Source organism: Eptesicus fuscus, chromosome 10 (genome assembly GCF_027574615.1).
Source record: "Eptesicus fuscus isolate TK198812 chromosome 10, DD_ASM_mEF_20220401, whole genome shotgun sequence".
Lineage (NCBI taxonomy): Eukaryota > Metazoa > Chordata > Mammalia > Chiroptera > Vespertilionidae > Eptesicus > Eptesicus fuscus.
The window spans coordinates 89,076,249-89,091,883 of record NC_072482.1 but is presented as its reverse complement, the minus strand read 5'-3'; the positions used below and the strand labels follow the sequence as shown (position 1 = coordinate 89,091,883).

The 15,635-nt window shown below is 44.0% G+C and overlaps 1 protein-coding gene across 2 annotated transcripts in view; it reads right to left on the bottom strand.

Moving 5' to 3' along the window:
• Positions 1-15,635, bottom strand: part of MTHFD1L (methylenetetrahydrofolate dehydrogenase (NADP+ dependent) 1 like) — a 164,305-nt gene that overhangs the window by 111,336 nt on the left and 37,334 nt on the right. For both annotated transcript variants that reach the window (XM_054721834.1, XM_054721835.1), the window contains 5 exons: positions 13,712-13,885; positions 5,595-5,731; positions 4,090-4,136; positions 2,292-2,399; positions 1,150-1,224 (listed from right to left, as the gene is read on the bottom strand). In XM_054721834.1, the coding sequence (XP_054577809.1) occupies positions 1,150-1,224; positions 2,292-2,399; positions 4,090-4,136; positions 5,595-5,731; positions 13,712-13,885 (541 nt within the window). The remainder of the gene's footprint in view (positions 1-1,149; positions 1,225-2,291; positions 2,400-4,089; positions 4,137-5,594; positions 5,732-13,711; positions 13,886-15,635) is intronic.

The following is a 15,635-nucleotide window of genomic DNA, read 5'->3' as shown; positions in this document are numbered from 1 at the left end:
TAAACTGCTGGCTGTATGACTGATGGTCCGGTTCATCCGTTCTTCTTTTCCAATTCAAATACCAATAATTCAAGTAAACTCAATGTGTGTGTTTTCAAAACTAGTTATTTCTAATTCACTGAGAAAGAACCCATTGAAATTGATGATGCATCTGTCTCTACCAAGGAAGCATTCTGAGACAGTGGCTTTTAATGAAGAAGGATGAGGAAGGCATCTGGACAACAAACCATCTACGTTGTAGCTGCTGGGGGCGGGGGTGGGGGTGGGGGTGGGGGTGGGGGTGGTATTGTGCGTTATTCTCAGCAAACCCAATGAGGTAAGAATCAAAGGAGTGAATTTTAAAAACCAATGATTACCAGACAGCGGCTAAAAATTATACCATTAAAGTTAGTGTCTAGGGTCTAAAAAAGAGCAAGGGGAAATTAATGTGATTAGTAGGACAAGCAGCAAAGAGCCCTAGAAAACAGTAATGTGGGTAAGAATTAAGATTGCTTAGTATCATGTCAACTGTAATTGACAAGTAAAAAACAACAGCAAAATAATTCAGAAAAAAAAAGATTGCTTAGTATTTTGCTGCAACAGAAACTGAAAATAGATGGATTTTAAAAGGCTGTATCTCATTCCCTAGAAATCAAAGACATTTCACAAAATCTTGCAGAGTCTCGTGCTTATTGACTCGGGAGCTCCAGGCCAGCAGAGCGGGCCTCTCATTCATCGAGGAGGATCCCGAGGCCTGATTTGTCCGCCCTGCTGCTGGGTGTGGGATGCGGGTCCCAGGCTTCCAGTTCTGTGCTCTCTGTAGCGTTTACTACCCCAAAGAGTGTCTCAAAACCAAAACCAAACCAGGTTCAAAACCTCTGGCTCTGACCATTTTTCTGCTTTCTCTAGGACCATGATCAGCAAACTGTGGCTCTCGAACCACATGCGGCTCTTTGGCCCCTTGAGTGTGGCTCTTCCACAAAACACCACGGCCTGGGCGAGTCTATTTTGAAGAAGTGGCGTTAGAAGAAGTTTAAGTTTAAAAAAATTGGCTCTCAAAAGAAATTTCAATCGTTGTACTGTTGATATTTGGCTCTGGTGACTAATGAGTTTGCCGACCACTGCTCTAGGATATTTTCTTTTTTAAAGAACCACTCCCTGGAAACTTACCTTCAGCCGAGCAAGCTGAATGTTTGAAAATTCCCGAACACCATTCACTGAAGGAACCAGGCGATTGTACAGAGACTAAGAAGACAAAAATAAAACGCCACAAGAGTTTAAGGGCCAACCATGGACTTGGACAATTCACAGGATACAACAAAGTTCATTACATTTATAACCAAACTGTTTAGATTATAGGCCCTATTAAAATTCTTGGCTACGATAAGCGATGTAGCCTTAAGTTCTGTCATTTTCATAAATCTGCCTCGATCTGACATAATGCACATTGCAAAGAGTTTGCGTAAATAGATGTTTCTTCATCCACAGCTTTATAACTATCAAATTAATATTTATCTGAGTTTGGTTTCAATAACTCACTAGGAAGTTCCTTTAATTGGAGGTAGTCAGGACCCCTCTAAAAGTGCCAGAAACGCCTGCTTTTACCCATATCTATGTCTCTGAGGAATGAGCACCTGATGCCCTGTCGCTTTCAGGTGTACGGTTTACCTCTCAGACTGCATGCACCTGACGCCCATCAAGAGGGTCTGACCTTTTTAAAAATTATCTTCGTTTTTTAATTGATTTTAGAGTGAGATGAAAGGAGAGGGAGAGATAGAAACATCGATGAGAGAGCAACATTGATTGGCTGTCTCCTGCATGTCCTCTATTGGGGATCCAGCCCACAACCCTGGCATGTGACCTGATCAGGAATTGAACCTGTGACCTCTTGGTTCATCGGACAAAGCTCAATCACTGAGCCACACGGGCCGGACAAGGGGGTCTGACCTTTTGAACAGCACACCTAGGACAGCTGCATATAACATTAGTCTTTAAAAGCTATCACTCCAATCCCCTTAATATAGAGTAGAGATTAGACCTATGGACAGAATGAAGGGAAGTGGCACACTAACCATCTTAAAAACTAAAGGCTCGTCTCAAAAGTACAACTAACATAACCCTCCCAACAACTTGGCAGTGGTTATAAACTCACTTGAGAATCTGACCAAAGTATAGAACCTATCCCCCAGAAATAAGAACATATATGAACTCACAAAATTTGGACTACAATTTCAGAGAGCTTATAAACTTCTTAAGAATCCAGGAATCCTAGGACAAGATACCCCAAACAGCCAACAAGAAACCTTTCTCACCTTGTCAGTTTGAGTGTTTTCATGAAAAATCCTTGTGTCGATGGCAGCAGCCAGCAAGTTATTGGCGGCAGTGATGGCATGGATATCCCCGGTCAAGTGAAGGTTGAACTATACATGAAATGAAAACATCTTTCTACTTGTTTTAAACAACCGTGGCAGTATTCAAGGACTTTCTGAATAAATAGAACATTATGCTAATTACATATCCTTATGATAAGCTGAGCCCATAAAACAGCCTAAATCAGAAAATCAATGTCAGCATTTTCCACTTGACAATAAAGAACTCCTGAATAGACTTTCTGTCCCAAATTCTTTCTTTCTCAGGATAAAGGTGAAGGGTTCTGATATCTTAGTGATTCGTTTCCTTGTTCTGTTTTCCTTATTTTCATCTTTATGCATTGTTTTATGTGTTAGAAAATGATATCATATCAAATACACTTTGGAATGAGGCAGGGCATGAAATAAACAGCAACAACAGAATAACAGAAAATATGACACAAAATCGGAGAAACAGAAACTATATCATTCTCTATTCTGCTATTCCCTTCTAGTCTTATGTGTATACATAGGCATATGTGTAAAACTGGCATACTTATAATTTGCTACCTGCTTTAAAACAATACCTCATTATTATGTAACTAGAGTCCCGTTGCACGATATTCGTGCAAGAATAGGCCTTCCTCCCCCTGGCTTCACTCTCAGCTGCCCGGGAGCCAGCAAGTCCTTGCTCCTGGCCCACCCGGGAGCCAGCAAGTCCTTGCTTCTGTCCGGAGCACCACTCCTGTAGCTTCCTCCGCCGCCCCCGTTCCCCCTCATAGCAGGCGTCCCGCCCCACCCAGCCGCTCAGTGCCTGCATATGCAAATTAACCCTCCATCTTTGTTGGGTTAATTTGCATACTCACTCTGATTGGCTGTGGGCGTAGCGGAGGTATGGTCAATTTACATGTTTGTCTATTATTAGGTAAGACAGTGTTGTTTATGAACAGTTACAATTTATAGGGGCTGTATAATTGAGAAGTACCAAAACTATGCAGTCTCTGGCTTCCAAAAATACATGCAAATAGTTTTTTGTTTGTTTGTTTGTTTTTAAATAATCAATTGCTAATAAGCAATGCTTCCAGCAGTGTGGTTATGGGGTTGAAGGACTTGGTAGTCTCACCACACTGCTGCCTGAAAGGGTGGAAGTGCCACCCGAAAAACACTACCAGATCCGTTACTTCAGAAACAAAGCAACCTTTGGGCTAAAAAACAAGTTAATTTATTTGAAAAAGTGGTGTTCTGCTTTAAGTTACATTTCTTGGAAGGTTAACTATTTATATTTTGTATTTAAAGTCTGATTTTGTAGCAAAATATATGGCCACTAAAAATATGAAAAATTAAATATGTGCAAATATTTTATAATGTGGAATATTGAGAACATGCCATAATAGTTTATACTTTAGCTTGTAGGCAACATAAGCCTGCCTCCTCTCATCCAGAACCCTGAGGCCAGGAGGGTTTGGGGGTTCAGAACTTTTTGGAATTTAGAGAGGTGATGTGATATACGTGTAACTTACTTATAAAACACCCCAAGCAGGGTGTAGGTCAACATCCGTTCATCAAAAACAGTATTTCTACAGCAAAATATATGAAGGTTTATACCAACTGCACAGACAAAATCCATAAACAGATCCTAACAACAAAGGCTGGGTTTTGGTTTTCAGGGCCTTCGGGACGTTGGAGTTGGGGACTGTGGGCCTGTGTTGATGGGAGCACAGAAAAAAAAGTGACACATGACACGTGTTCCTTTGAGACTTACCTCCTCCATGGGGATGACCTGGGCATACCCGCCACCGGCAGCGCCTCCTAAACAACAGAGCGGGAGTCACCAAGGGCAGCTACACAGATGAACAGAGCCCCAGGGACACGGCTCCTCACACCCAACGGGGAGCCACGTACCCCCAAGATGCAATAGCAACAGCCAGTGGGAAACAGGAACCATTTATCAAAGTAGACCAGAGCGGGGGAAAGCTCACACCATGTCCAACTCTGCAATTTAAGACTTTCAGTTTCCTTATTTCAAAAAAGCGTAAAAATAATATTGCGAATGTTATTGCAGCAAACATGCGGTTTTCTTAATTTATTATATCTTTGGGGCTGTGTTTCATTTAAGTTGCACATGCACTGAAGTCTCAAAAAAGTTTGCTAAAAAAACCCGTCTGATAAAGTCAGACTAACACATTATAAATTTAATTTATCTTAGATGATAATATATACATGCTCTTTATCCCTCAAAACTGTAAAGCCATTACATTAAAAGGACTCATTTTTCCTAAAACGATAATGATACCTTATGTCCATATCATTTTATAGTTTACCCTGCTTTTTCTATACTGTCTCATTTGGTCCTCACAATTACCTGGTAAGCGTGGCTTATGACTTTTTAAACTTTTACAGCCACAGCTCAGAGAGGTTATAACTGGCTAAAGGTCCCACAGCAGTAAGAGACAGCCATGAATAAAATCTCGGCCTTCTTGCTCCAAGTCTAGTGTTCATTCCACCGCATAACAATGCATGCCATTCTATGAGTTATCAGGACTTAATGAATTACTAGTTATTAACATTTGCAAGAGTAATATAAATACAATACTGCTAAAAGCCACAAAGTGCCAAGACCAAATGGTAATTAAAGCAATAGATGCTACTGTAAAGTGAGCTGGAGAACAATTTCATGATAAATCAACGAAGAAAGAGTAGTGAATGGGATGGTGCCAAATATCAGCTTAACCACCGCCAGAGAGGAATTCCATCACATCTGCGTCCACAGCCAGTTTCCAGAGCTGCTCAGGCCCCACACAGCAGCTCCGGAAAAGGTGAGGCGTGCGGTCTGACCGGAAGGGTCTCTAGCTGCTTGAATGGGAAGACCTTTCACCATGGTTGGGCTGATAAAACACCAATATAAATAGCAGAATTTCAAAGTCGCTTGGCAAAGAAGTTTCTGGTGAAACAGAAGACTTCCACTTAAGGCTGGGCTCCTGAGCAAGAGCCTGGCCACTGGCCTCGGAAACCAAGGGGATCAGCTTCTTGGGCTGGGGACGCCACTAACCCCCCACTACAGCGCCCTCTGCAGGAGGACCAACTCGGGGCGACCTCCACCCACAGAGCCTGGAGGAGAGGGTGCATGTAGGGATAAAACGCACTAGTTCCTCTGGTAAGTTTTTAACTCCACATCTGCTGATGTTGTCCTTTTTAGACTTTTCTTTAAGAAAATTTCTACCCCCCAATTTTGCTCTGAAAAATAAGCTAGTTGTTTAAATAAAGTACCTTTAACGCCGAAAGTTGGCCCTTGGGAAGGCTGCCTTAGACAGGCAAAGGAGTTGATGTTCAAGTGTGCGGTGAGTGCCTGCACAAGCCCGATGGTGACTGTGCTTTTCCCTTCTCCAAGAGGGGTGGGCGTGATCCTGATTTGGGAGGGGAAAAAAATAGTGAATTTAATAATATTTCCTAGACATCCCATAAAATAAACTTAAGGTACCAAAGCCAAACCAGAGGATATTAGGAGAGAACATACCATTCTAAAGTCACTTAATCAGTTTTCTTGAACCATTATGGTCTACCCATGCCACACAGGCCATGCTTAAGTTAGTCAAGATACAGACACAACTTTACCAAGAGACCAAAAAAAAAAGAAAAAAGAAAAGAAAAGAAGTTATTTGGCAGTGGTGCTAATAACATCAACTTCAAGAAGCCACATAGAATCCTACATCAAATGGTTTAAAAAATTAAGCTCATGTCGCTTCTTGCTGATGGGTAATCTGGCATTTGTTCTTCCAGGGCCATTTACTGGGGACGTGATGTGGCCACAGGGGCTAACTCAGTGGTCCATGAGTGAGTGGGGCCCATCTCAACTCCCTGGATTCGAAGGGATCCTATGTCCCCACTCATCATCCCTTTTTAGAAACCAGTGCCCAGGGTTGTCGCCACCGTGTTTGGAAACAAGTAGGAACGGGAGCTTTTGCCCCAGGGTAGCTCATCATTTCTGGACAGCTTTCACAGTTAGGGAGCTCTGTGCCCTCGGGAAGAGATGTCTGCATTCGTGTGGCCTCCTCTCTCCTGGAGTCAGACACACTGAGCCCCATCCCTCCCCTACAACAGCCCCTCAAATAGTTAGAAAGAGTAAGTCCGAAGCTCCTCAGTGTGCTGACCACCTGTGCTCCGGGGAGCTTACTGTTGGCTACAACACCCTACAATACCAAACATTACACTTTCAGGCGTAACAATACTACGTGATAGGACAGGCGTGTATTACATTCCCACAGAAGGCCCCAAATTGTTCCTTAGCAGAGTCTAACCATTGTGACAAGTTTTTAAAACTGTCGTTTTGGCTTGCAATAGTGACTTCTATGAGTCAGATGGCATGAGTCAGGCTGCCTCGGATACTCAACCACAACAAAACTGATCGAGTTTTCTGACTCGCAAAATCTAGTGATGTGACCACGAAGAAGTAATACCCTTAGAGACATCATCCCCAACTATCTCAGACCACCACAGCCATGCAATCAACCATTCATTCAGCAAATATGTAATAAGTACTACTATGTGCCAGGCTCCTAGTCCCCGGGGATAGCTGATGTCCAAGCTGGATTCCATCACTGCCCTCACAGAGCTCATGATGAATGAGGCACATGGACAGATAAATCAGCAATTACAATCACTGGGAAATAGGGCAGTTAGATTTCATTATGAGAGCCCATGGAAGGAGGATCTAACTAGATTTGGAACATCAGAGAAGGTTTCCTAGAGGAAGTAATATCTAAACTGAGACTTGACAAATGACTAAGTAGAGCCAGACACAACTGAGGGTGGGTTTGGGTGGTTAATATGCTGGGCTCTGTGTTATATTTATTGGGTTGATTATTTTTTTTGTCCCATTTGAAAAACGAGGAGATGGAGGCAAAGGAGTTTAAGGAACTTGCTCAAAGTCACACAATTAGAACTGGAAATCAAACCCAGTCAAATATTCTTACCTCACAAGGTTATTATTATTTTTAAAAATGTATTTTTATTGATTTCAGAAAGGAAGGGAGAGGGAGAGACAGAAACACCGATGAGAGAGAATCATTGATGGGCTGCCTCCTGCATGCCCCACACTGGGGATCGAGCCCGCAACTCGGGTATGTGCCCTGACCGGGAATCGAATTGAGAGGTCAACGCTCAACCACCGAGCTCCACAGGCCGATTATCACATGGTTATTTTTATGGATGGAAAGCGTTAACTACAATTAGCCATTTAAAGCACGGGAATGAGTAAGATCAGTCAGTGAGTGTGAACAGAGTAAGAAAAAAGATAAAAACAAAATTGTTAAGAAGGTTTTTCTCTTACGGAACAGTCAGAAGAGAGAGCGAAAGGAAGCTGAGGAGGAGCAGTGCAAGAAACCCTGAGGAGGAGCAGGGTGCAACAGGGAGTCTTGGAAAGCAAGCAAGGCAGTGTCGAGTTTGAAGAGGTCTGAAGCCCAGTGAGGACCGAGAAGGGGTCACTGGATTGAAAATCAAGGAGGTCGCTGGCAGGGAGCGGGTGAGCCCACCTGAGCACAGCCTGGTGCAGTCCCTCAGGCTCTCCCAGCCACAGGAGACCTGGTCGACACGAGACTCAAAGTTAGGAAGGTGTTTATGCTCGGAGTGAACTTTCTGTTTAACTGAGCACTTACTGTTTGCAAAGGGATCGGTGGTTTACTTAAACTTCACACGAAGGATTACATTTTCCGTTCCAAGGATATGCTAACAGAGCTGCTGGAGACGGCCAAGAGCGGACCCGCCCAGAGATGACCTCCTCCAAACTCCCGCTCACCATCCAACTCTTAATTAGAAACACAGGACTGCTCAGCTGTCTGCCAACGATTACAAGTCAGGAAAATCGGAAAGTAGGAAGTATTTATTGGGGGCAATAAAAGGAGAGCTACAATAAAAACTTGTTTCACCTCATTGCTGCATATGGCATCAAAATGTGGTTTAACTGTTGTCCCAGGTCCTTAGCTCCGATTCCAAGTGATCAGGTTGACATAGAAAACAAGTACCATGTCAACCTACTTTATTTTTCTACAGGAGCTAAGAGTTTACGGAGACACAACTGTGATTTTCGTTCAGTATTTTCCTCAATTCCCCCAGCTGACTGGTCCACTCCCTCTAATACCCCACACCATTTAGTATGTGCTTATTCTAGAACTTTCCAGAGGGCATTACTGTCTCGTTTGCCGGGCCATGAGCTTGCTCAGGGGAGGGATTATGCCCATTCTCATCGCATTCCAGTCACCTAAGGTGCAGATGAGCACAAAACGGTAGACGAAGGAATTTTAACGCCTTTTCTGAGACAAATGTTCACTGTTAACGACAGTAAAAATTTACTGAAGCGCTCTGTGCCAACTTGGACATGATCTGAAAGAAGTTTACCATTGACTCAAAGATCAAAGATAGCTTATGCAGTGGTAAAACTCTGAACTGGTCTCAAAATCTAGAATCTTGTTAAACAGCATTATTGCCATTAGCCATGGATCTACCCATAAACTGCCAACTATGTGCTCAAACAGCACGCGGGTATATATCACTCATCCCAGGCATCTCACAATGGGGAAGGGTTTCTACAGACTTTTACTACCCAGCGATGGACTCCACGGGCCGGTAGGCTGTCTCCATCGCCCGTGACTGAGGTAGAGTTCAAAGGTCCTGTCGTGGTTTCTTCTAAATACCTCTGTTTTACTGCGCAAATAACGCAAATAAAAGGAAAACTCACAGATATTTAAATCCTTACCCAAGGCAGAAAAGCATCATCTTAGAAAAGCCAATAAAGGTTATTTTTACACAGACTAAAATAAGGGGTTGAAACAGTAAAAAAGAAAAAAGAAAAATCCAATCAGGTATTTGGTACTCTACAGGAAAAAAAAAAGTGATGTGAAAAATTTAAACTTTTCTTTAATGTGAAACTCAGTCTCTTCACAGACCGATTTGGGCTTCTCTTTTAACTGCTCTGTCCAAGCAATTCAGAGAAGTTCTAGAAACTTCTGCACAGAAATCAGTAAAGGGCCAATGGAGACTGCTCCTGCACACACATCCAATGCCCTACAGCTGCACTCCGAGTCAAGTTCTCAAACAAATTCCTTTTCATTAGTGTAACTGGGAAAATATGTAAAACTCAAGAGCCCCTAAGATTCTTTTGGCTTATTTCCCTGAACAATTCCCAATACTTTTCATTTTGTCAGGCAAAGCAAATAAAGTGATGTGTAGGTGTAAATACCATGCGATGTGTAGCTGATGAAATACAGATGATTCTGACAGAGTAAGAAATTCTGAAGTTTGAAGAATAGCTTTCTAAAGCGAATTAATCTGTTCTGCATTTGGGTTATTACTAGTAGAAAAAAAAATGTTAATCCACTGTTTTATAGTTATCCTGCTGTTGATATATTGAAATCTCATTTACACATACATTGAAATGTATAATAACAAATGTATTGTTATTTAAGTTTATTAAAAAGTTACGTGGGCGTTTGAACTCTAAAGCATGGGAAAAGCTTTATGTTACAGTATTCAGACAAAGAGGCAGGACATGAAGTGGTATTTGCGGCATGATCTCAATGTGTAAAAAGGACGAATGCATAGACAAAACCCTGGGAGGAAATCTAATGAATTTTAACACTTCTGGGTAATGAGAAACTTTGTTTTCTCCTTCTTTTTCCTCTTCTTTATGTTAAGTTTTTATACAATGAGCCAAAATTATTTTCAGAATAAAAAAGCCTTTCAGAAAAAGTTTCCATTTGATGGAAAAATTGTATTTCTAAAGAAGTGTAAAATGGTTTGATAATGTCACTTTCCCATCACTAACTTGATCAAAAGTAAAAATATGGAGGTGATTTTTACCTCAAATGAACTCGTGTTAGATTGTAAGTAAAATGTCTATGCTTCCAACTGATCTTAAGCACCAGCTATTAAAAGATTAGACAACAAAGGCAGTTTATTCGATTCAGTATCATTTGTGGTGTTGACAGGGGAGGCTTATTCCTGCCTATAGAACACAGGGGGGTGCGTGTTCTCAAACACCTTCATGCTCCTCTACAGATGCACGTGTATCTCAAAAGCCTACCCGGGCAGCTTTTGCTCTTTCCCAACGCAGCTGAAAGGAACACAGTTTAATTTCTGTTGCTCCCTGGGCCCTTGTTCAGCAGGAAACTCATACCACAATTCCAGAAAAGGAACTGATCTCTTGGGGTCAGATCTGTACTTGAGAATTCAGGTATAATTTCCGTTCCTAGCCACAACATGGCAGCCTGGCTTCCTCAGGTCAGCTGCACACAAATGTGACAGAGACGGTGCAGGGCAGTGTCTCCTGGAGGCGACCCCGCGGGCTGGAATCCCAGTCGGCCAGGACGGTGGTCGTTCTCCGGCATGTGGCCGGAGACCAGGCTTTGACAGAAGGGCTTCAAGTTCGGATCCTGGTAACAATACCAGCAGAGCTTTAGCTTTAGAAACAGCGATTCTGTGTTCCCAGCTAAGAAGGGCCATGTCTACGCTTGCGTTTTCATTTCCAATATTCAGACGCCCAAAGCAGAGTAGACCACGGCCACTCCACAAGAAAAAATGCTGCAGACTTTTCCTTTGTAAAACTGAGAACATATCCTCCTGAGTTTTCCTTTAAGTCCTCCTACCCTAAATAAACGGGGCGAGAGAGCCTGCAAACCCAGCACCAAGATCACCCAAGGCCTGGGAGAAGAAGCAAATCTGTGGATAAGATGCTGAATTTGGAAGTTCTCGACACCCAAGTTTGTTTATTCACTACCAACAAACTCGCATCAAGCATTACGAGCCTAAAGCAAAACCCACTTAGATGTGCATGACAACTCAGGGGCCCTGGAGCCCCCCAGGCAGCTGGCTCCTTCACAGCCTGGCCCCAGGGGCCTGCAGAGAGACCAGCATCCCCCAGCAAGGAGCTCTCCTGCAGCTCAGTTAGGCGACATTAGGGTTAGGGCAGGGGGAGTCCTGGCTTGGAAAAAACCCCATTAGGGTGGGGAGTCCAACCATAAGTGAACCAGGCAGCCTGAAGGAGGTTTAAGCCACAGGCACCTGAGGTGCTGCAAGGAGGTGTGAATTCCTTACAACCACAGTGACTGACAGACCCTGGCTGCCCACTCCTCTTACAAAACAGTCACAGGAGCTGGAGACAAGGAGGGTGAGAAGGGGGAAGAGGACGGGGGAGGAGATATGAAGCAATCATGATACCATTGGAGAGGTGATAGTATGCATGATATCTTGATTTTTTGGTAGTTTTATATTTACTTGTAGTTTCGAAACACTGAATTCACCTCTAGGGAACTTCCCTAAGGAGACATTGGACAAATGCACAAATATGCATGCCCAAGGTTGGTGATTTTAGCAGTTTATAATGGCCAAAAAACAGGAAAGAATGTAAGTGCCCAGCAATAGAGAATTGGCTAAATGAATGATGGGACATTCCCGCCTCCGTACTTGAGGCAGTAGACACATGCTGTCCCCTCAGTGGCTGGGCCATAGCAGTGCTTCCCGGCGCTGGGAAGATGTGGAAAATGGAACCCACCCTCATCCCAGGCATTTCTACCACCCGCTCCGCCGGTGATCCCCCTGCCCAGCACCGGAAGAATCTGGGATATTAAGGGTGCAATGCGTTGTAGTCATGAACAACGCTAACGTGGCTCCGTCATGACTGACAAGGCACAGCACACTGTTGAACACCCCATCCCGGCCCGAAGAGCAGCATCAGTGACCTCATTTGTGAATGACTGTTTCGGTGTCAAGATGGTCTCAGATGTTACCAGTTGTTTCCTCTGGGTGCTAGGAGCTGGGATGTCTCACTCTCTTGTTTATACTTTCTGTAGTTCTGGAATATTTTTACGAGGAGTATGCGTGATTTTTATAATCAGAAAAAGGAATAAAGTTACTAACATTCACAATTAAGTATGTAAAAAGAAAGTTAACTATGAGTCAAGTCCAATGATAAGAAACATCTCTGACTGTTAAAGAGGTGTTTGTGCCTCCAGCTTTGGCCTATAGATCATTTGCAAGCCCATGCAGTGAAAATTTAAAACAACAGAGGAATTTATATGGTCTCTCTATGTTCCCTCAGGTCACGCTGAATAAATATGTGAAATCCCGTGTTTTCTATCATATTTTTCAGCCAGGGAATGCATTTCTTTTTTTAAGAGGGAAAATAAAAGCAAAAGCTCCTTTTCATAAATACTGTGCATTTGTCTTTGGCCCAACATTAATTCTGAAATGCAAGAAAAGACAAATAGTGAGTTTTTATAATTCAAGTCCTACCTAATAAAAGAGTAATATGCAAATTGACCATCATTCCAACACAAGATGGCTGCCCCAATGTGGTCAAAGATCCTGCCCCGATGTGGACACAAGATGGCTACCACAAGATGGCCAGCAGGGGAGGGCAGTTGGGAGGCACCAGGCCTGCAGGGGAGGGCAATTAGGGGTGACCTGGCCGGCAGAGGAGGGCAGTTAGGGATGACCAGGCCTGCAGGGGACAGAAGTTAGGGGCAAACAGGCTGGCAGGAGAGCAGTTATGCATCAATCAGGCTGGCAGGGGAGTGGTTAGGGGGTGATCAGGAAGGCAGGCAGACAAGCAGTTGGGAGCCAGCAGTCCTGGATTGTGAGGGGGATGTCCGACTGCCCATTTAGGCCCAATCCTGGTGGGATTGGACATCCCTCAAGGGGTCCCAGATTGGAGAGGGTGCAGGCTGGGCTGAGGGACACCCCCCCCTCCGTGCACGAATTTCGTGCACCGGGCCTCTAGTACGTCTATAAGAAACAGTAAAGACATGAATAGGAAAATCTAAGTTGAACACAAAAATGCCCTGCTCAGCCCAGCCAGTGTGGCTCAGTGGTTGAGCATCAGCCTATGAACCCGAAGGTCACGGTTTGATTCCCAGTCAGGGCACAGGCCTGGCCTGCATGCTCAATCCCCAGGAGGCAGCTGGTCAATGATTCTCTCTCATCATTGATATATTTCTCTCTCTCTCTCCCTTCCTCTCTGAAATCAATAGAAATAAATTTTTAAAAAATGCTCTGCTCAGTACAAAGTATTTTACTTTCAATTGTTATTTAATCCTGAAAAACCAAAGGAAAAATCCGAAGTGGAGAGCAAGGGTGATCAAAACACAGTATGAGAAACAAAAAAATAAAGTACTGAATTAGCGACTTGTTACACTTTATATTTTGTGGAGACTAATTTCTTTTGCACAGGAAGGAAAAACTTACCACTAGTCAAAGGAAGGAAGGCCGAGTGAAATGAACAAGATAATGTCAAAGGTGAGAACTGGATGGATTTGAGGGGTGTGACAATGGGTACATGGGTTAGAGAGTTTGGTAAACAGGTCGTCTTAGTAAAATAGGTGGTAAAGTCGTCTTACCCAGCAACTAAGACGTATTTTCCATCTGCTTGATCCTTTAGCCTTTCCAGCAGGGACAAGCATACTTTGGCTTTGCTTTTGCCATAGATTTCAATTTCATCTGCAAGCAATCCTATCTCCTTGGCAAGGACATCCACAGCTTTTGGCGTCTGTGCTCTTGAAATCTCGATATCACTGCGGGGGAAACACACATGAGGCCAGAGTCTTCTCAGCTTAGGTGGTCGCTGCTGGAGTGAAAAATGGCCGTACACCACGCCAACAATTAAATCAACGCGAAAGGCTCCGTGGTCCTGTCCCCCAAGCAGCGGCAAACACAACTGCTAACAATTAATGTACGTGAGAAAGTGGCGCATCGCTTTAGAGCAGCAAGGCTGAAAAACTGGAAAAGAGTCTAGAATTCTGCCCGGGTACAAGGAAAACACCCACACCGTAGGAGAGGAGGCTACATGTCTCAATGTATAAATCTATTATAGAGCGCAATGCTACGGGTCATCGCTGTATTCGTTAACCAGGAATAGACAGGTTACTGCATAGCGCTCTCACTGGGGGAGCCACATGCGTCTTTTGGCTATTCAAAAACGTGGAAATGTGACTTTATCTGCGTCCATACTTTCCCTCTCTCTTTCCTATTTCAAGTTCAAAATCACATTTCAAAATATTTCATTCATGACATAACTGTAATGGACCCATGTCCGAAGCTCAACCTCAGGGACAGGAAACTTGGGAGCTCCGGAGTGTCACTGGGCAAACACTGGATTCTATTTTCTCATCCGGCAGGATGGGAATAGCGTTGCTCATCTCTCAGGAGTGCTGTGAAAGCCAGCGTCTGCTGAACTCCTCAGAGAGCGCCCTGGGGGCCCCTAAGCTCAGCCATGTTTTTACTGGGGTTCAGGCCATCCATCTGTCTGCCAGGCCATCAGTTTGAGAGACCCAGCAGGCATGAGCCAGACTGTGGGAGAGCAGGCATCAAGGACTGGGAAGCCAGGAGCCAGGTCCCTGACTGGCCCGGGAACACTATTTTGGGGTACGACAGTCTGCATTGGGGGCAGATCACCCTCTCCCCTGGCGGTGGGTCGCTCCCTGCTCTGGTCTGTTCCTACTGCTAACATCTGTTCTCAGCTGCCACAGGACCCCATTCTTCTCCATGACCCTGCAGGGGGCTGACTCAGGTGCACGAGATAACAGTGAAGCGACCTCCAGTGCCGACTTCTCCCAAGGGCAGCTCAGAGGGGACAGGGCACCTCAGGCAGATGTGGGGTGAGCTCTGTGCCTCCAGCCAGGTTCTCCCATTGCCTTAGGTTTTCCTCCCCCTCACTGCCCATGCTCCTGCTTCATTTCTTCCCAGGCTACCCCCTTTCTTTCTCTTTCCCCCCTTTTACTCTCTCTCTCTCTCTCTCTCTTTCCTGCCACAATATCCTAAATCAAAGAGCCCTCTCTTGGAAAACCTCCAAGGTTTTCTCTTTTCACTAGCTAAGAGTGGTAGTGACATCATTTTGATTTTTTTAGTGATTTATAAACTAGTCGGCCTGCCTTTCCTTCCCTAGTGGCGCTAGAAGTCAAATTTGGTTAAGCAATTAAAGCACTTTCCCCCACAAGGAGAATTTATTTTGATTTAAACAAAGATTGTGGCACACAGTTTGGTGGAGTCCATCTCAAATATTTACTCATTTACTCTTAAAAAGTAAGGTCCTATAACGACATAAGTAACTTGAAAAGTATTTTATGAAACAGATTCCAGAACTACAGGGATAATATTATGAAAAACAACATTCCTTGGGATTTATGTATTAATGAACACAGAAGATGACTAAGATGTTTAGTCTATTGCAGGGGTGGAAGCCTAGCCTGGAGGGGTTCACCAGCCTGAAACAGGGGTGTAATCGAAGGAACCACGGCGTTCAGGAACTGCCCAGGGAGACGGCAA